This window comes from Camellia sinensis, chromosome 7 (assembly GCF_055761805.1).
Source record: "Camellia sinensis isolate YWXY chromosome 7, ASM5576180v1, whole genome shotgun sequence".
In the NCBI taxonomy this organism is placed as follows: domain Eukaryota; kingdom Viridiplantae; phylum Streptophyta; class Magnoliopsida; order Ericales; family Theaceae; genus Camellia; species Camellia sinensis.
This window is the reverse complement of record NC_138967.1, coordinates 159,198,877-159,221,413: the sequence shown is the minus strand read 5'-3', so window position 1 is coordinate 159,221,413 and position 22,537 is coordinate 159,198,877. Positions and strand designations below refer to the sequence as shown.

The 22,537-nt window shown below is 30.8% G+C and overlaps 1 protein-coding gene across 1 annotated transcript; it reads left to right on the top strand.

Moving 5' to 3' along the window:
* Positions 1–1,202: 1,202 nt before the first annotated feature.
* On the top strand, positions 1,203–2,414 carry LOC114304080 (uncharacterized). Its single transcript, XM_028249253.2, has 2 exons — positions 1,203–1,794; positions 1,900–2,414. Exons 1-2 carry the CDS (start codon positions 1,203–1,205, stop codon positions 2,412–2,414), a joined length of 1,107 nt encoding a protein of 368 aa, XP_028105054.2.
* The last annotated feature ends 20,123 nt before the right edge of the window (positions 2,415–22,537 follow it).

The window sequence follows — 22,537 nt, the reverse complement described above, 5'->3', positions numbered from 1 at the left end:
AATTAAGCCATCATGTATGCACAAGCTCAATGGATGTTGTCTTTTATTAATATTGCTTCCACTTAAGGCCCCGTTTTTGGTTAAATATTATTTTAAAATTCTGTTTTGAGGCCTATGTACAGGCCGGTCATGAACCAAACTTTTAAGGGTGGGTTTGGGTCGTGACAGTAGGTCACCTGAGGGACAGTTGCAGTGATGGGATCATGCGGAGACAATATCACAGGGACCAGTTGCTGTTGGGAATGAAGAACATCTAGAGGCCTCACACAGCCTTGATCCCAGCCCATCCAAATTTGGGCCGTGGATGACAGTCCCCAAGTCTGTCAAAGGCCCAAACTCAAAAAGAGATAACACTCAACAAAGAAATAGGTTTGAAGCATTACAAGAAGAGGGAGAATATCCCAAAGGCAACAAAGCCCAAGTGGGGAATGACACGGGCCGAAGAGGGAAAGCCCAAATGGAAGGGGGATTCAAATACAGATCACGACCATATAAGAGGAAGAATGAGTCCAACCACTCTGCTATGACTAAAGCTAAAAAGCTAGAAGAGATTAGACTTAGAAAGAAAAAGGATACTGACATGGAGATTACAAATCAAGAGGCAGAGCTGGGGATAGGTGAGACATCATTACCTCAGAACTTTTCAGAGCAAGCACCAATCTCCCTGCAAGTAGTAGAGGGCAACCAAGCTTCTAATCAGCTCATAGGCCCATTACCTCCATCCCATCTTAACCAAGTTATAGTGAACACCACTGAACCCAGGGTAAGAGAACCCCCAGACAAACATGGAAGAGGAAAAAGAGAACTACCCCACAGCGACGCACAATATGATCCAAGACAGAGTGCTGGTGTACTTAACACCAGGCAAAGAAATGCTTTACCTCATCACCTCCGAATGGAGGAACGAAGGAGCAAAGTTGAGAATCCACCCATGGAGACAAGTAGATGCAAGCCAAGAGTGTCACTACCTCTCAATGACTCCACTCAAGTCGATGGACGAAAACCTCCAAGCCATCAGGGGCTATCTGAAGCTATATGATCAAAACCTGTTACCCTCTCATTATATACCTTCCATGGATCTGCTTGTTTGGAATTGTAAAGGGGCAGGTAACAAGAAATTCAAACAAACTTTGAGAGAGTTAGTCCAAATCCATAAACCCGAAATTATTGTGCTCATAGAAACCAAAGTAGAGCTTACAGCTATGGAGATGTTCTTCAACTGTATGGGGTTTAATGCTTCAGCTCATGTTGACCTAGTTGGCCGGAGTGGCGGTATCTGGATGCTCTGGAATCCCATTCTAGTAAATGTGCGAGTTGTTGAGGGTAGTTCACAACAAATCACAACTGCTATTTCTAGACAAGACTATCAAGACTGGTTACTTTCAGCTGTCTATGCAAGCCCCAATGCCAGGAAGAGAGATGAGCTTTGGGATCACCTTGAGGCCATTGCTCAATCTATGAAGGAGCCTTGGCTAGTAGCTGGTGATTTTAATGATTTCACCTCTGCTAGTGAAAAAAGAGGCCTATACCAATCCAACAGTCAGAGTATAAGCCAAGATCAGAGAAGAAGTAGGAAATTTAATGAAAGACTTAACAACTGCAATCTCATGGACTTGGAATGTATTGGTCCACGACTGACTTGGAGTAACAACAGAAAAGGCTGGGCCAACACAATAGTTAGACTGGATAGAGCAATGTGTAATATTGAATGGAGAACCACTTTTCCTGATGGATCTGTTTGGAACCTTCCTCGTACATACTCAGACCACTCTCCCATGATGGTATTCACTCAAGGTAAGTCTCCTTTCAATCCTTCTTGTAAACCATTTAAATTTTTGGCAGCCTAGATTACTCATAAGGACTTTAATTCTGTGGTGACTAATAGCTGGGATAAACTAGCCCCCTCTCTGAGTAAAAAACTTGAAACTCTAGCCCATGATGCTAGTATTTGGAATAAAAAGGTCTTTGGTAACATTTTCAGAAGGAAGAGATGGTTGTTGGGGAGAATTGAAGGGATTCAACAATCCCAAGCTCATAATTACTCTTATAATCTCCACAATCTTGAAATTGATCTTGTGGATCAATATAACAAAATTCTTTATCCAGAGGAGCTACTATGGTTCCAAAAATCTAGAGCCAAATGGATTACTCAAGGTGAGAGAAACACTAGGTTTTTTCCCCTTACTACTCTGGCCAAACGTAAGAGAAGGAAGATTGATATGCTTAAGAATGACAATAGAGATTGGGTGGACCAACCTGATCAACTTAAAGACTTGATTCTTAATTACTTTACGAATCTCTTTAACCAGACCCCCAACTGCTCTTTGGAGCACTGGAACAATCTGGTGGCTTGCAAGCTAACTCTTGAGGATAATACTAAACGTACTAAAGCTATCACTGATGATGAGGTGTAGAGGACTATGAAGCACATTGGTGCTTTTAAAGCCCCTGGATGTGATGGGTTCCAGGCTGTTTTCTATCATAATTTTTGGTCTGTTATTGGTAAGTCTGTCTGTTAAAAACTGTTTTCAAACTAATCACATCCCTAGTGATGTCACCAAAACCTTAGTGGCTTTGATTCCTAAGATTGACAATCCTGAGAATATTAAACAGTTCAGACCTATTAGCTTATGCAATGTTTCTTACAAAATCATATCTAAACTTCTTGTTAGTAGGATCAGACCTTTTCTGAATAAGATTGTGAGACCTAATCAAAGCAGTTTCATCCCAGGTAGAAATACCTGTGATAACATTATTATGTCTCGAGAAATTTTACATACTTTGAATCTTAAGAAAGGTAAGAAGGGTGGTATCATTTTAAAAATTGACTTGGAAAAAGCTTATGATAATATTTCTTAGGACTTTCTTAAACAAACCCTGGAGGAATTTAACTTGGACAATAACCTTATTGAGCTCATTATGTGTTGTGTTACTTTGGTTAGCACTGTTATCCTTTGGGAAGAAGAACCTCTGAAGGAGTTTAAACCTCTTAGAGGTTTGAGGCAAGGAGACCCCCTCTCTCCCTATCTGTTTGTTCTTTGTCTTGAAAGACTGTAAAATATGATCAGTTTTAAAGCAAAGAAGAAAAGCTAGAAAGGTGTGGAAATTACTAGATGAGGGCCAGTCCTGACTCATCTCCTCTTTGCTGATGATCTTATGCTATTCGGGCAGGCTAATATAACCACCTGTGAGACAATCAGAGAGGTTATGAATGAGTTCTGCTGTATCTCTAGTCTGAAAATTAACTCACATAAGTCTAAGCTCTTTATCTCTCCTAATGTTGATGGAAGGAAAGCTAGAGAACTGAGTACTCTCTGTGGGATTCCTCTTACTCAGGATTTAGGGAAATACTTGGGTGTGCCCCTGTTACATGGTAGAATGAATAGAGGGTTGTTCAATGACATTGTGAGTAAAATGCAAAAAAGATTGTCTGGATGGAAAGCTATTACCCTATCCATGGCTGGTAGAGCTACTATCATCAAATTTGTGACTTCTGCTATTCCTAGTTACACTATGCAAACTATGCTCCTTCCTAAATCTGTTTGTAATGACACTGACAAACTGAACAAGAACTTTCTCTGGGGTGATACCATGGAGAAAAACAAAATACATCTTGTTAATTGGGATGTGGTGTGCAATATGAAAAAGAAAGGAGGTTTAGGGATCAAAAAAGCAAGGGATAGAAACCTTGTTTTGCTCTCTAAACTAGGATGGAATCTCATCAGCAAGAAAGAAGGACTATGGTGTGATCTATTTCAAAAGAAATACTTATCTAAAACTTCTTTCCATGACTAGAAAAAATGGAGAAATGCATCTCATGTTTGGAGAGGCATTTTGACCACCATAAATTTTTTGAGAAGAGCTGTGAAATGGGAAGTGGGTGATGGGAACATTGTCAATGTCTAGAAAGATTGGTGTTGTGGAGAATGTTCCTTTGAGATAACTGTCTCAAGTACTAATCCTCCCTATCAGAGAAATGTCACAGCTTATGATAATGTGAGAGAGCTGCTAGCAGACGATGGTAATTGGGATGAGGCTATTGTGATTAACAAATTCCCACCCCACTTGGCTAATACAATCCTGAAATCTGTTCCTTCAAGTAATATACACAGGGATATCCCTATGTGAAAAGGGGCTCCAGATAGGGCTTTTACTATCTCATTTGCCTATGAGTTTATTTTGCACAGGAATGATAATGATGAGGATTGGAACTGGTTGTGAAAACTCAGATTACCACAGAAACTTAAAGGTTTCTTGTGGACTGTGAGGCATGGCAAATTGCTTACTAATCAAGTGAGACTGCACAAAGGCTTAAATCAAGATGTTTACTGCCTCAATTGCAATATGACTAAGGACAGCCAACATCTATTTAGAGACTGTTATAAGGCCAAAGAAGTTTGGCTTGCTCTTTTTCACAGACATTTGTACCTTGATATGTGAAGGAAAAGTTGGATGAAATGGATCATGAGTAATGCTAAAAATAAAAATCATTTTAATGCAAACCTCTCTTGGTATCTAGTTTTTATTGTAGCCTTGTGGAAAATCTGGAAAAACAGGAATTTATTTGTGTTTGAAGGAAAACTCACTGGTTACCAAGAGAGTGCCAAATACATTTTAGATTTCTCTAGGGAGATCCATCTAGCTTTCCTCAATTCTGTACCAATTCCTAGACCAGCTTATCAGCCGATCAACTTATCTCTTGGAAACTACCACCTACAGGGCAACTAAAGCTCAACATTGATGGCAGTACGAAATCAGGAGAAGATTGAGGCTTTGGAGGCCTGATCAGGGATGAAAGAGGAGCATGGGTTTTTGACTACTATGGCAGACTCCAACCAGGAACCAGTCTGGAAGCAGAACTATGGGCAGTCTATAAGGGATTAATAGTTGTCCTGCAGCAAGGATTAAATGGTGTGATCATAGAGACGGATGTAGCTCAAGTTTTGCACCTGTTGGAGGAAGAGATAGGAGATAAATGCCCTTACAAGCATCTAGTGGAGGATACCAAAATTTTACTCAAAGGATGCAATTGAACTGTCCAACATGTTTGGAAAGAAGGTAATCTGTGTGCTGATGCTCTTGCCAAACTTGGAGCAACTCAACCGAAGGATATGTTGGTGGTGAAAGAACCCCCAACCAAGATCAGAAGTTTACTTGTTGATGATATGTTAGGACGTTCTAAAGAAAGGGTTTAGTCCCTTGTTTTATTTCCAATGTAACCAAAAAAAAGAATATCAACGGCTCGAATTTAATCCTAAAATAAAAAGAGATTAGGTAAAATTAATTTCATATGAGAATAGTAAACGAGATTAGGTAAAATTAAGTTTATTATCTTTTTGGCTTAAGTTTCTCTCATGGATGGATTTGTAAAACCCATTACGAATATTATTTTGATAAGTTAAATGGTTCATATTTTAACGTCTCGAATGTATTATTATCTATAAAATAAATTAGATCAATTTGATAATTATAATTTTTTTTTAAAAAAAAAATTGTATAATATATTTCAAATATATATTTGTGGTTATTTTTTAAAAAATAAATGAAATAAAATATAAAATTACAATAAACATATTAAATTCATTTTTTTTTATGAATAATATGTATTAAGAGCCTTACAAAATGAATAATTTGCACTATCGAAACGAGATCCATGATCTCCACGCCACTTCAAATTTTCTCAATTTGAAATATGAATTTAAAGAAAACCCAACACTATTTTTTTTCTTACATTTTAATCTTATAATCAGGTCTCGTTTGATAACTCAATATTTTAGTCTAAAAATTAAAAAATCATTAAAAAAAAGTTAAAAAGTCAACAACTTATATCAAAAAGTCAAAAAATTTCTTTTCTCTTTATTTTTTGTACATCATTTTATAAAAAATTAAAAAAATCATTCCAGATATATTAATTTTTTTATCTCATATCTTAATTAAAAAATTAAAAAAATTATTAAAATAACTTATTTCCAGCGTTAATCTACCTACTTCGCTTTTTATCCAACAAATGAACGTGCTCTTGGGGCTACAAGCCTCACCTATTGCTTTCCACACCTTTATTTTATGGGTAAATTACATTGACACCCCTGAGGTTTAAATTTATTACAATCTCTTTCTCATCTTTTGCAAATTACATCTCTCCCTGAAGTTTAAAGTTTCATTACATATTCCCCCTTCAGCAATTTATTTTTTTTAAATGCCAAATTTGCCCTCATTGAGTAAATTACATTGACACCCCTCACATTTCAGAAATTACAATCTCCTCCCTAAGGTTTAAAGTAGCATTATCAATTGCCCCCTCGGTTAGTATTAGTTGGAAAAAAAATTCATTGAAAAAAAAATTAATTGGAAAAAAAACTATTTGAAAAAAAAAATTAATTGAAAAAAATTTTGTTAGTAAATTTTTAAATTTCTGTTTAAAAACTAACGAAAGCTCATTTTTTGAATTTACGTTTTTTCCTCAAATTTACAAACTGAGACAATCATTTATAAACCAAAAAAATTATCAAACAAGCTTTTGTGACATTTTTTAAAATTTTTGTAAATATAAATTGAAAATTGAAAACTGAAAACGAAATGGTTACCAAACTGGCTTCAGGTGGTAAAAATGTCGTAAAATTTACAAATAATTAAATAAGGTACCAACATAAGAAATTACTTATCAAAAGATTCTTAAGATATGTATGGTTTGATTTTTAGAATTTTTGAAGAAAAAATTAAAAATTAAAAATTATTTTGGTTAAGAAATAAAAAATAAAAAATAATTATCATTTTTATATAATTTTTATCTTTCGAGTGGTTAGAAATAATTTTTTACGAATTAAATTGAAACTGCCATACGTATATATATAACCTACCCAAAAGTTAAAATGATAATTATGTTTTACCCTTAAATGATAATTATTTTTTATTTTTTATTTCTTAACCAAATTAATTTTTAATTTTTAAAAAAAAAATCTAAAAATCAAACCATACATAACGTAAGAATATTTTAATAAGTCATTTCTTACGTTGGTAACTTATTTAATTATTTGTTAATTTTACCACATTTTTACCATCTGAGGCATGTGTGGTAACCATTTCGTTTTTAATTTTTAATTTATATTTACAAAAATTTTAAAAAATGTCATAAAAACTTGTTTGATAATTTTTTTACTTTATAAATGGTTGTTTCAATTTGTAAATTTGATAAAAAAAACGTTAATTCAAAAAATGAGTTTATGTTGATTTTTAAACAAAATTTTTTTCAATTATTTTTTTTTCCAATTAATTTTTTTTAATGAATTTTTTTTCCAACTAATACTAACCAAGGGGGCAATTGGTAATGCTACTTTAAACCTTGGGGAGGGGATTGTAATTTCTAAAATGTGAGGGGTGTCAATGTAATTTACCTAATGAGGGCAAAATTGGTATTTAAGAAAAATAAATTGCTGAAGGGGGGAATTTGTAATGAAACTTTTAAGCTCATAGGGGAGATGTAATTTCCAAAAAGTGAGGGGGGAATTGTAATAAGCCTAAACCTCAAGAGGTGTCAGTGTAATTTACCCTTATTTTATTCTTCAATTTTTTAAAATAAATTTATTTACACATATTAAAAATATAGAAACAAAGAAAATTTACAAATCTGTGCTATTTTTCTAAAATAATTATAAATTTATAAAAAATTATAATTTTAATCATCAAAATAGATAAATTTTATCGTAAATTTATAATTATTTTTTTAAAATATCACTGATTTGTTATTTCTGCTATAAACAAAAACAAAACAATGAACTTTCATAATTTTAAACTAATCAGAAAAAACAAAAATCTGACTCCTTTTTTTTAATGTGGCAAGTCAGGTGGGCCGGTCTCCATTTCAAATCTCCCTTCAATTATTGTGCAGTTGAAACGATCTCAACCATTCATTTGTCAAAAAGATTGTTCACTCATATTCTAGCTCTAATGAGTTGTGATATGGGACAACTCTTGCCTCACCGACAGTCTTTTGAAATTATCTGTTATCCTCATCTGTTTGGAAACTTTAACAAGAATTTTTTTGTCCAAATTTTTTTTTTTATTTTAGGGATATTTTAGGAAGGTGTTAACTTTCAACTTGTTTTGATTCATATTATTTCTTACATTTTAAAATATTTTTTTAAAAAAATTAAAAAGTTAATTCTTAACCATCTACCCAAAATAGTCCATAATATTTTTAAAAAATTCTATAAAAAAAAAAAAAATGGTTTGTTTGATTTAGACTTTCAAATCATTTTTTGAGAGCACAAAATCTAAAATTTATTTAGTTTATAATTTTCTCAAAATTGTTTTCAATCACTTTTTTTATCTAGTCTCATTTTCTCATATCTTAGAGTATCTCCAACAGTGCATCAATTTTTTCATCAAATTTGAGTAAAAGTTTCTTTTGATATTAAGTGCTCGAACGGAAGATTTTGGAACTTCACCAAAACACCAGCTGACCGGGCGGATGTCCGGCCAGTGTAATTTTTTTTTTTTTTTTTTGTCTTGAGGTAGTCGACCGGGCAATAGATCAGCTAGTGCAATTTTTTTACAAATTTTTATTTTGAGGTAATCATCCGAACAAACAGCTGGTGGGACATCCGGCAACAGCAATGAACAGTGATTTAATGAAAGACACATTTATCCTCAGTTTGAAGAAAGAAAAAGTGAAATTCTCAATTTAATACCTATTTGATGCAACCGTTCAAGTAAGAAAAGAACTCATTTTTTATCAAATTCAAATTTGATGAAAGGTTTGACTAACTATTGGAGATGGTCTTACACATAAATTAATCAATTTTTCTCTCTTATATTTCCTTTTTTTATATCTTACACATTAATCAATTATTTTTTCTCTCTTATTTTCTCCTCTCACATCACACATATCAATCAATTATTTTTTATTTCACCCATATACCAAAATATTACAAATCATCCTAAACTACAGAACTCCAAATTTATAAAAAAGATATTTTTAAAATATAAAGCTAAATAATTTTTAAAATTTTAAAAACTGTTTCCACAAAATAATGTCTCAAAATTTTATTACAAGGCCAAGTTTGGAAGTGTAAAAAAAGTCAAAAAGTTACTCAAAAAGTTAAAAAGTTATCACTATTTATCAAAAGTCAAAAATTACAGCTGCACAACTTTTAATCTTAATTTTTCCCTACACACTAATTTATATAATTTTTTAATACATATTTTTCAGTAAAAAGTCAAAAAATTAACCCAAATATCTATATTTTTTCTCTTAACTTTTTAGTCCAAAAAAATAAAAAATACACTTATTTAAGACACTCAAACAACCCCTAAAAACCAAACCAAATGCAACCTTTACTTTTTCAATCCGTTTTAGGTAGATAAATCTAGGAAGTTCAAAAAAATAATAATAAAAAAAAATTAAAAAGACAAAACAAGTATAAAAGAAAAATCCATTATTTTTTATTTATATTTTTGGGTTCATCTTGTAGAATAGAATTCAGAAGTATATATATTTTGTCTACCGAATTGCGCGTGTTGCGGAGGCTTCGTAATTTTCGCCGTGGAAATTGCGTGTGATTGTGCTCTTTCTGTCAACTTCTTTTTTTAAGTTTGTAGGTTCTTGGATCCACGTTGTATGGTCGCGTGTGAATGTGCTCTTTGTGTCAACTTCTTTTTTTAAGTTTATAGGTTCTTGGATCCACGTTGTATGGTCGCGTGTGATTGTGCTCTCTGTCAACTTTTTTTAAGTTTGGGCTCTTTTGGAAAAGGTTAAAAACGCTAGGTTGGCGTTTTGGAGCAAAACGCACAGTTGTATGGTTTTAAAATGCAACGTGAAAAAGACAGAATGGTTTCGGCAAAGATTATTTAACGGTCTCTATAGTTCAAAATTTATGTTACTTTAATTCATAAATTTTTAATTGTGACATATTTAATTTTAAATTTTAAATCTTATTTTAAATAAGAATAATTAAAGATATCATTATTTAATTTTAATGACAAAATCGTTAATTTGATAAAATATAATTTAATTTGACAATAAATGTCAATTTTTTTTTAAATTTTTAAAAATTATTTATACTCACTAAAGATAAAATTATGTAAAATTGTTAAATCTTTTATATATTTATTTATTTGTTTTACCAAATTAATTTTTATTATGTGTTTGGATAATGATGATGTAATGGGTGACTGTTTTTATTTTCATTAAATCAAAAAATTCAAAACTAAAAATATTTCATATATTAAATATATCGATTACACATTAAAATTCTAACAACCACTCATTACATGATATCATCCAAACACATAATAAAAATTAATTTGACAAAATAAATAAATAAATGTTTAAAATATTTATCAATTTTACATAATTTTATCTTTAGTGGGTACAAATAATTTTTTAAAATTTTAAAATATTTTTTGACATTTATTTTTATTAAATTAGTTTATATTTTATCAAATTGACGATTTTGCCCTTAAAATTAAGCAATGGTATTTTCAATTATCCTTATTTAGAACAAGATTCTAAATTTAAAGTCAAATGTGTTATAATTAAAAAGTTATGGACCAAAGTAACATGAACCCCAAACTATAGAGACTATTAATATAATTCACCCTTATTTTAATTTAGTTATTAATTTTTTAGAAAAAATACTATGCAAAAAAATAAAAAATAAAAAAAGTGATGTGATAATTTAGGGGTTGTTTGGGGGTGTCCTAAATAAGTGTACTTTTTATCTTTTTGGACTAAAAATTTGAGGAAAAAAATATAAATATTTGGGTTAACTTTTTGACTTTTTATGAAAAAATATGTATTAAAAAATTGTATAAATTAGGGTGTATGGGAAAATTAGAATTGGGAGTTGTGCAGCCGTAATTTTTGACTTTTGGTGAATAGTGATAACTTTTTAAATTTTTTAATAACTTTTTGATTTTTTAACTTTTTTTCAACTTGCCAAATTTGGCCTAATGTTTTTTACATCATATTTTAACTAAAAAATAAAAAAATTACTAAAAAGACATGTTCCCAAACGAGGCCTAAAGACCAATCACTATTCTCATAATTTCAATTTTTTCTTCCCGCTGCTTTATGCTTAAATTTGGGGTTGGGTTTTCTTAGTGAACCTTTTTTTTATTTTTTATTTTTTGTTTTTATTATTATTAATTTTTTTTTAGAATATTTAAATAGTTTTTCACTTTTGACTTCTATTCAACTGAGGTCCGTTTGGGAACCTTTACATTTAGTCAAAAAGTTAAAAAGTTACTAAAAAAGTCAAAAAGCCAATAACTCATACAAAAAAGTCAAAGATTCTCTTTTCTCTTTACTTTTTGCACATTTTTTCGTAAAAAGTCAAAAGTCATCCCAAACATACTAGTTTTTTTAGTTCATATTTTAGTCAAATAATCAAAAAGTTACTAAATTAGCCTGTTCCGAAACGAGACCTAAATGGATGTGAGAAATAAAATAAAAATTTGAAAACAACTTTAGACAGGACAAAAAAGGGTTCAAAAATAGTTACTTTTTTAACTCTTTTTTTTTTTTTGTAAAAAAAAAAACTTCTTTTTATTCATCTACGCAAGATAGGCCTGCAAATTTTTTTTTTTTTTTTTTAAATTGACACAATTTTTTTTAAAAAAAATCACTAAAGACAGAACAAATAAAAAATAATGTATTTAAAAAAACGAAAACAACTTTAGAAAGGACAAAAAAAGGGGTCAAAATAATTTCTTAACTTTTTTTAAAAAAAATCTTTAGTAAAAAAATTTCGAATTTTTTCAATTTTTTTTAGAACTTTTTATTCATCTACACAAGATAGGCCTAAATTTTTTTTTAAAAAAAAATTGACATAATTTTAAAAAAAAATCACTAAAGACAAAACAAAATAAATAAAAAAATAATTATTTTTTTGGTTGTATGACAAACAACCCGTAATCATCTGTTATCTGACGCTCCATTAAGATAGGGTTAAGATGGGGTAATTTGTTGAGAAGTGATGAAAAATTATGAGAAAGAGAACTCTTTCATCATGTTTGGTTTATAAGTTGAGTGAGAAATAGTGTAAAATAATAACAAATGGTGAGAAAGAGAACTCTTCTACTATCTATTTCTTAGAATTTAAGAATCCTCCCATATACACCTTTGAAAAGGTTATACATTACAAAAAACCTAACATGATCCATTTAATTTTTTTTTATGAATAATATACACAAAAAATTTTACAACATAAATAATTCAGATTATCGAAATAAGATCCGTAATGAATTCTACAAATTCAAACCACACTTCTGGACTTTCTAGATTAAAGGGAAACCCAATCCGAATATAAAAGGCTTAACAACGACCATTAACAAGTTTGATCCATGCTCAAAAGCCAATCATATACAATGTCGAGCACCATTATAGGCAAAAAATGACAAATAGCATAGCAACAACAGCATAAACTAAAGGGTCATTTTTAGAATCGATTTTTTCAATAATTTTTGAATTTTTATCAAAATGAGCAATCACATACAGTAGCTTTTTTATAATAATTTTTAAAATTTTTAACTTAAATAATTTATTCTCAAAATAAAACTGAAGCAACAATCCAGAAGAGTCCTAGAAAGAACAGTCATCACGTGATAAAGACAAGTTTTTCAAGAGGGAACGTGAATACCAAAGACAAGTTGGCAGAGCAAGCGATTGTCCCCAGATTTTCGTTTAAAAATAATAGGGTCCCAGTGCTGCTACGTCGGGCAACTCAATTTTTACTCCGTTCCAAAATAATGGTCGGCCAACTCAATTTATTCCGTCTCAAAATAATGACCGCTTTTGAAGAATTTTAATATTTTTTAGGGCAAATTACATATACACCCCTCGAGGTTTGGCTAAATTACAGATGTCCCCGTGAGGTTTGAGAAATTACGAATTCCCCCTGAATGCTATATTTGCATAAGAAATTAGGGAGTAATTTGTTATGAAATATAAACCTCAGGGGGCGGGATGTAATTTCCGAAACCTCAGGGGGGTATCTGTAATTTAGCCAAACCTCGAGGGATGTATATGTAATTTGCCCATTTTTTAATAATATAATTATTACATTTTAAAAAAATTAATTTTTTAAAATTATCCTTTAATAGTATATTTTTTGAAAAATATCAATATCATAATTATACTTTTTATATTATTTATAAATTTAAGAAAAGGATAAAATAAAAAATTTATATTATTTTTTTACTTAATTTTTGAAGAGAGATTAATATTTTAAGATAATAAAAAATAAAATAAGGGACTAATATTTTGAGTAAGAGACATTATTATGAGATTGAACGTTTTTAGGTTCCCTCTTTTAGATTTTACTTTTCAGCTTCTAATTTAATTGTTTGTTAATTTTATCTAAAGATTTAAAAATTTAAAATTTGAGTTAATTGTTGTGGATTGTGGATTTAATCATCTAAGTACTTATCCATAAATGAAAAAAAAAGAAAGAAAGAAGAAGAAGAATATTAACTGATACTGTGGTGTAATTGGTTGAAAATTGGTATTCTTTTATATTATAATTTTAAATTTTTATTTGTTTGTTTGCTTGTTTGTTTTAAATAGATATATAAATTGTTAAATAATAAAGTAACAAAGAAATTTTATGGGTAAATTACATTTACATCTATTCAGATTTGAAAAAAATACTACAAATTTTACAATTTTAATATAATTACATTGATTTTTTTAATAAGATTAAAATGATCAAAATTAATATAGATAGTATGAAAATGTAAAAATAAATAAGATAAAATATATATTTTAATATAAAAAAGACGACAAATATTATTTTTTTCATCCATACGACTAATGAATTTATAATAACAATAGAGTCAACTGTTATATGAATTAAAATCTTACAAGATTCTAATGTAATTATGTTAAATTTGTAAGATTTATTGTATTTTTTTTTTCTAAATCTTAAGAGAGAAGTATAATTTACCCAACTTTTATCTTTGTAATTTTTCTAATTTCTTGGGTAAATTATAGTAAAATCCCCTTAAACTATTACCCAATTATATTTTGCCCTTTAAGCTTCAAAAGCTCAACAATTAACTTTCTCAAAGTTTATCTTCTTACAGTTAACCATTTTTGTAATGATTATGCTATGAATTTATAGAAAATTAGATCATATATAAAATACATGACACATTTATTAAATTTTTAAGATAATAATGCTTTTATCTGGTGATTGTGTTTGAATTTTACCACTAAAATAAGAGAGATAAAATACAAATAAAATTATCACATAAGATTATTATTATCCTAAAATAATCAATAATATATATTATTGTTTTAAAATTTTAATAAATGTATTATGTGATTTACTCATGATCTAATTTTTTTATAAATTTCTAATAGAATTCTAATAAAATAATTAATTATAATAAGATAATATTTTAACGAAATTAACTATTAAGTTTTAAAATTCAGAAAGATAAAATACAAATGAGTTATATTTTAAAAAAACTTATTATAATTTATCTTAATTTTTTTAAAACAAATATTAAAATATCCCATATTCACTCACAATTATTGAAGGGACTGGACTGTTTCCAAGGACTGTCCAGTTCAGTCCAGCTCATTCGGCTGGTTTTTGGTCGGTTTCATAATTGGAATCTTTTATATTTTAAAATTCATTAAATATATAATTTATGAAAAAAATTAAATTAATCGAATAATAAAAAACCTGTGTTTGGATAAATTTTGTATAAGTTGTTTATTTTTTCACCGTTTATTTTTTTATACAAAATTGTTTCAAATTTGTAGTTATCCGATCAATTTGATTTTTTCAAGAATAATATATTCAATAAATCAAAAAATGTGAACAATTCGAAATATATCCAAAAATAGACCCACTGAACCGGACAATACCTTTCTAGTATGATGAAAGACGGGAAAGAAGTTAGTCCCATTATTTAAGAATATGTTATTTTAATAAATTTTTGATTTTTTATAAAAGATATCCAGGAAAAGAGAGAATGATATGGCAATTTATAATGACTTTTTAATTATTTTTTTTAAACTAAAACTAAAAGTTGGACCTATATGAGGCCATCTCCAACGGCGCATCAAATTAAGCATCAAATTCAAATTTGATGAAAAAAGTTACATTTTCCTTCTCCAATGGTTTCATCAAATTGATATCAAACTGAGAACGGAACAAAACTTTCATCAAATTGAGAACAAGCGCGAGATTTCACCATTTCACTGTGCTGCAACGTTAGGGGTGGGCCCACCGGTCAACGGACTCATGCAAAAATTAGCTTGTGAACTGGTTCAAAAAAAAATAAAAATTTGAGAATGCCTAATCGGTCGACCGGTCAGTCAACCAGTCGATCGACTCCCCGGACGTCCCCTTTCCTTTTGATGCACACTACAGTACCCATAACTATTGGAGCTACTCGTATCAGATCGTGAAAATCAAATTTTGTTTACTTAGATTTGATGAAAATTTTACTGAACCGTTAAAGATACTCTAATGCCTTCAGATCCTATGCATTATTGCAAAACAGTGGGTGTGTTTGTTTGGTTTGTGTTCTCAGACAAGTTTAAAAAAAAAAAAATTGGAGAGAGAATTAGAAATTTTTTTGGTTTATTTAGTTGTATATTTTAAAAATTATTTTGGAGTTTGAGATGATTTGATATTTTGTTATAGTTGAGTAAATGTGTGTGAGAGAAAAAGTGATTGAGAATAGAGAGAATAGAGAGAAAAAATAATTAATTGATGTGAAAAAGAAAGAAAGTGATTTTAAATTTTTTTCTAAAAAATTATATCTTAAAATATAAATCAAACGAACCCAATATAATTTTATATAAATGAAATAATTAATTAATAATTAAAAAACACTTAAGAGAGAGATTGTCACACCCTCGGGTAAAATAGTGAGTCTAATTTTTGAAGTTAAAAACGCACTAGAGAGAGAGAGAAGAAAAAAAAAAAAAAATCTCTCTTCTGTCTGTTCTGCCTCCTCTCGTCGGCTGGCGACCACCCATCCCCCACCCTCTCTAGTCGCCGGCTAACCTGCCCCCACGCCTCGCAGCCGCAGGCCAACCCCCGGTGGCAACGTTTCCGTGAAGTTCTACCGCAGGGCTTAGACCGGGGTTGAGAAAACAATGGATGTGTGAAGAAAAGATGGTTACAATCACTTTCGAGACTTGAAAACATAACATAAAACGACTCACAATCAGCAAAACCCACCCAAAAAAACACAAAACCCAAAATAGATTTTTATTTTCTAAAATCAAACACATGTGAAATCCAATTAATAGTTTACCTGTTTTCTGTGTTACATGTGGGTGTAATTTATTTGTTGCTAGTGCTGAATTCTCTTTCAGTTCTCTCCAAATCAAGCTGAAGATCAATGTTTCTCTCCTTGCTCAACACACCCTTCCCTGGCATCTCCCAAACCCCTTCGACATCGCAATCCGATGACGAGAATAAGGAGGAGAGATTTGTTTCCTTTTTTTTGGAAAATGAAAAACGACATCGTTTCATACGCATCCTGATAATTATATAGACAAATAAATAAATAAATATATGATAAATTAAAAGTGGATTATTATAACTTCAACATTGATAGAGACTCCTTCCGATTACCACCCCACCCCACATACACGTGGCGGGTGGTGATTGGTGGAGAAAGAAAAAAAAAAAAAAAAATTAATTGGCCAATGGAAGGAAAAAGAGATCAAAAGAGTGGCGGGTGGTGATTGGTGGAGAAAGAAAAAAAAAAAAAAAATTAATTGGCCAATGGAAGGAAAAAGAGATCAAAAGAGCAACATTGATAGAGACTCCTTCCAATTATCACCCACCCCACACACACGTGACGGGCGGTGATTGGTGGAGAAAGAAAAAAAAAAAAAAAAAAAACTAATTGGCCAATGGAAGGAAAAAGAGATCAAAAGAGATGGAGGGGAAAGGGAATTTGAAACATTTTTCTGATAACTTATCCGTTAAATTAGAAAAGTTTTGGTTTTTATTTTTAAACGGTATAAAAATATGTAGTACAGTACATAATTTTTTATTTTTAAACGCTATAAATATGTAGTACAGAACATAATTTCGACATAAGCTCATGAATGGATCTAGGCAGAGATGGCATATGTATTTCTTGCAAATCGAAGAGATGACTCAAAATTGAGCTCCATCCCACCAATCCAGACAAGAGTTTTGGAATTTATCTTGGTAGCTTCCTTCACAATCACCACACTTCTCTTAATAATCCCATTTGAATACATAGATGGTAATCCAGTCCCCACTGTCTTCTTCAAAGGTCTCCCAACAACATTCCAAGCTTTTGTTGTGTGCCTCGTCTTCTCCTTTTCTGGTTCGTTGAGCGCGTTGCTAATCCATGACATGTCCTTGCTTGCTAAGTTCTGTGAATATTCTTCCATGGCTTCCATGACATCTGCTCTCTCTATCTTGCTTTGCACCATGTTCGGGCAGCTATGGATGTCCCAGTCTGTATGAAAAACTAAAGTCTTGAAAAATGCTTTGGAGTTCTAATTTTTGAGCTCTAAAAGTAACTCTAATAAGTTGGCAGCGAGTTCTATCCACAGTGATGTGATATTTTGTTCTTGATTTGTTTTTATTTTATTTTTTTAATTCATTATCATGTCATTAGTGTTTCACTAGAATATCAAAATTAGTGATTTAAATCATTGCTGGTTAATTTACTGTCTGTGTTTGTTGTGTTTTTATTAATTTTAGGAAAACAGGGTGCTGAGACCCATGATGGAGATCAATTTCAAGCTTTATATTGATGGTCTAAATCGTCTATATTGTACGATTTGTCAAGTAAATAATGCATGAAAACAATCAGATTAATCAAATATTTATAACACGTAACACTATTATATTTGTTTTGTAAAAAAGTAAACAAATATAATTTTGATAATAAACTATATTTATTTAGACTTTGATTATGTGGTTATAAATATCTGTTTATAAATCCAACCCTTACAAATCTTATAATACGAACGATTTAGATTATCAAAAATGAAGTCCGGTATTAACTCCCCACGAGAGGTCACAGCAGGCTGGACAGCATCCCCGTTCCACGTTTAATGGGATTGACAAAAAAAACTTGTGCTATTTTAAGATATCACAGTTGGAGTCTTGTGACTTGTGTTATTTTTATTGTGTAGTGAAATGAAAGGCTTGAGGTTTAATCCCAAGTATGTGTGCATACTCTTCTTCTCCTTCTCTTTTCTTTTTCTCCTCTTTTCTTTTTCTTTTTTCAGTTCTTACTTTTGGAAAATACAGGTAGCATTCTGTCTTCATTTGGCATTCTCTTTTTTAGCTGACTTGTTTGTGATGGAACATTTTTAATCTCGTTTGGTTTGGCTTTTATGATTTTTTTGACTTTTGTGAGAGAAAAAATGTAATGATTATGATTTGGATATGACATTTTGACTTATTAACTAATGTAGTTAAATTTATCTTTTTATGTTTTTTTTTTTAATCAAAAATCTAAAACCAAACGAAAATAGCATAAGGAGAACAAGAACATACGGTAAACTAATTTAATTATTGAGAACAAGAACTTACGGTAAACTAATTTATTTTTGAATAATTTCTGTAGCCAGATCAGTATACTGAAAATAAATATAAATAAAAAAAAAATTGCATAAAAGAGAAATAGTTTAGGGGTAGATAAAAAAAAAAATACTGCATAGAATTTCCTAAATTTAGGGAGCTTCTATAATACATACACATCTATTTTGGGATGCAAGTTTTGAAAGTTGTGATTTTAATAGTATCACTATAAAAAATGATATTTTTGGCGACTAAATTTTTAGTAATCAAAGGTCAAGTTTTAGTCGCCGAAGGTTTTTAGCGACTAAATATTTTGATTGCCAGATTTGTCGTTAATTATCGAGAAAAGTATTGGCGAGTAAATGTGTTTTAGTTGCCAAAAATCATAAATTGACGACTAAATATTTAGTCGCCAAAAGTTTTGAAATAAAATTAATTTTAATTTTCAGCAACTAAAACTTTAGTCGTGGATACAATTTAGTAACAGTATTATTACATTAGGGATCCAAGAATTTAATCGTCAATTTTTTTTAAATTTTTTGTTACTAACTATTTAATGCCCAAAATGTCATTTATTTTTGGTTACTAAATATTTAATTGCCAAAAAAAATTATTTTTCATCTTATTTTTTTAGTTACAAACTATTTAGTTCACTTAAAGTCTTATTTATTTTTGGTTATTAAATATTTAGTTGCCAAAAAAAATTATTTTTCATCTTATTTTTTTAGCTACTAAACTATTTAGTCACTTAAAGTCTCATTTATTTTTGGCTACTAAATATTTAGTCGCAAAAAAAAATTATTTTCATCGTATTTTTTTTAGTTACTAAACTATTTAGTTGCCAAAAATCTCATACATTTTTGGCTATCAAATATTTAGTCGCTAAAAATATTGATTTCTTTTTTGGTTATCAATTTGGTTAGTTGCTAAGAAATTCACTTTTTTTTCTTTTTTTTTTTTTGTTAATTACTAAACATTTAGTCGCCAAAAATTTTATTTAGTGTTTTTATTATTATTATTAATTTTTCTACAACCTGTATTTATTTTGTGCAACCTGCAACTTGTATATAAACAAAATCATTCATATATCTGTTTCTATTTCACTTTTAACCATCCAAAAATTTAGTCCTTTAACGTCAAATTCCATACAAACTAAATATAATCTATCTTAAAATAATAAATCTATACAAACAGAAAATCATACAAAAATTATGTCTTTTGCACACAAAAAAAAAATATCCACTAGTAATCTATAGCATGCTAATAGTAATACGTCTCATGCCAAAAGTAATCTCCACCTCGAAAGTCTTTCAATCTCCACCCCTCATTGTGCTGCAGCATTTGATCCGTAATCAAAGAAAGAGAGTTTTGGGCTGACTTCAAATCCTCTGAAATATCCCTTCTTCCAAGCACCTATCTTGATATTTTCTCTTGCGTCATCAGTCTTACATACTGGGAAGACTCATCCCACACCCTCGTCTGGTCTCCTTGTTATTGACAAATATAAATATATGTTTAATTGAAAAGAGATAGTGAAAAAACAAAGTAGCAAGAACATTGGCTACTAATGAGATATGCTAAGCATCATAAGAGAGAAATATATAAATGGGCACAGAGGAAAGCACCATAGAAAAGGAGAAACCTGCACGAATCAAACACTTGCCTCACACCTATCCAAGCAAGCAATAGCCTTAACAGAAAAGCTCTCCTGTTTCAATTTTCTTTTTGCACTTCTGAAAGCCCTCCACATGACCATTGGTTCCCAACTATGACCAGAAGTCTTGCACGTACATTTCTAACTATGACAGGTTCGCCTCTCATTCAGTGCATTTGAAAAATGCTCAAACTGACTATCTTCCATGTGATCAGCATTTGGGCAGTAAAGAAAATTATCATGACTGTTCTTCCTAAAAGACGTCTGCCTTACTCCAAAATCATTCCCATCGCCTCCTGCATATCTGACAGGAAGACACAACGAACATCCATGAGAAAAATCAATATCTGGTGACTGATAATTGATTGTAAGGTCCTCTCACTACAGGAAATGAGGCAATTAACGGCGTTTAATTACCGGCGTTTTATTAAACGTCACGTTTGATAATTTTTAACGACGTTTTGTAACCGTCGCATATTTTTAAAAACCAAAACGGCACCGTTTCTAAGTGAAGGCGTTTAAAAGCGCCTCCGAATGCTGTAGGTACACGCGCCCCTTTATGAAACCCTTATTTTTTAATCTGAGTCCAAAGTGTAAGAGCAATTTCGCGCACATCTCTCTCTTTCTCTCTCTCTCAGCGACGAAGAAGACGGAGGAGATCAATCGGCTGTTCTTGAAGCTTGAATATATAACACTGAGTCTTAGCTTGAATACGCACACATCTCTCTCTCTCTCTCTCTCTCTCACTCTCAATCCTTATACGCACACATTTCTTCGTCGAAGCTCCATCTGCACCTGCGATTTCGAAGCGATTTCGAAGATTCAGATCGATTTTGAGATTCAGAGCGATTTCGAAGCTCCATCGCCAACGTCATCTGCACCAGCGAGGTAGCGAGCTCCACCGTCTCTCTCTCTCTCTCTCTCTCTCTAGATCTATGAAATCAATGTTTTGAAGGCATTCTTACTTGAACCTCATTTGCAGAGATTTAGAGAGATTCTGACTTGATCCTCATTTACTGAACTTTAATCGATACTCTCTCTCTCTCTCTCTGTGTATTTCTTTCGAATTTTACTGCATGTATAACATTTGTATACATCAATATGTGTGTTTGTTGAATTGATCTGTTAGGTTCTTTTTCAACAATTATATCCTAATTGATAGATTGATTGTAGTAAAACTCTTTCATACTTGATTTCAAATAAATCATCTTTATAAAGTACTGATGAAGTGAAATCAGACTCTTTCTCTGAAATTAAGAGAGAAGCTCAGGTCATAGATGCCCAAGGAATTAAAGTTTAGAAGTCAGAATTCTTACTTAAATTGCCTAAGGATTTTTGTTGCAGTTGTCTTGATCTTATGATTTGGAAGGAGCAGCAACCATTCTAAACCCAGGAAGTTACAAGGGTTTTGCGCCAACATTATCTCTAATTGAATTGCGTCTAACCTCACATCATCATCTAGTGAATTGGACAGCACATATCCAAGAAACTGAAAACTCTATTACTCTTTTGACCTCAATGACTTGGATGACTTTACTAGGAGGCAGACTCTATTAGATAAGTATGGGGCTTAGGGAGATGTGAATTCCCAGACACACACATGCACTATATACACATACCCAAGTCCATGTTTTGTAGTTAGAACTTTTCAGTTGTTCTTTCTGTTTGAAAAAAAAAAAAAAAACAAAATTGATAGGGACTTATATGCAAAGGATAAATTACACAAATAATCCCCAAAGTATACTATATTTTTCATTTTGGTCTCTAACCTTTAATTTGTTTTAATTACATCCTGCACTTCGCACACTGATTCATTGTGGTCCCTTCTTATAAATGCCATAAACTTCGGACCAAAAATTTTGGGATCATGCTTATATTAGCCTTATATTAAGCACATAAAAGACATTGAGGAATTTATTTCATTTTTTTGCCTAAATGAATAATAGACACATGAATTTAAAAAAGATAACAAAGTTACTTTTAAGAACTGAAATACATACATAATGAGGAACGTAGTCCTCTCATATGTCGCAACAAGAAGTTAATTTTTGTCCATTGAATTTTGTATTTGTTGAGTTAATTCCTAAAATCTTCTGACTATTGCACTTTTAATTTGTCGAGTTAATCCTGAAAATCTCCCTAAAGCCTCAATTTTTCTATACAACATGAAACCATAATCTTCTATCCATTATTTGATCAATGTTATTTGGCATATATAGTGCATTCAAAGCTTGATTTAAGCATGACATCAACATCTGCATTTATAGGAAAGGACTACATTGTAATCAATGTGTAAAGTTTAGGGATGTAATTGAAACAAATTAAAGATTGAGAACCAATA

Coding starts and splice junctions, on each gene's coding strand:
- LOC114304080 (XM_028249253.2), top strand. CDS start 1,203: ATGGAGATGTTCTTCAACTGTATGGGGTTTAATGCTTCAGCTCATGTT. Junction 1,795..1,899: donor CATGATGGTATTCACTCAAG/GTAAGTCTCCTT, acceptor GGGATAAACTAG/CCCCCTCTCTGAGTAAAAAA.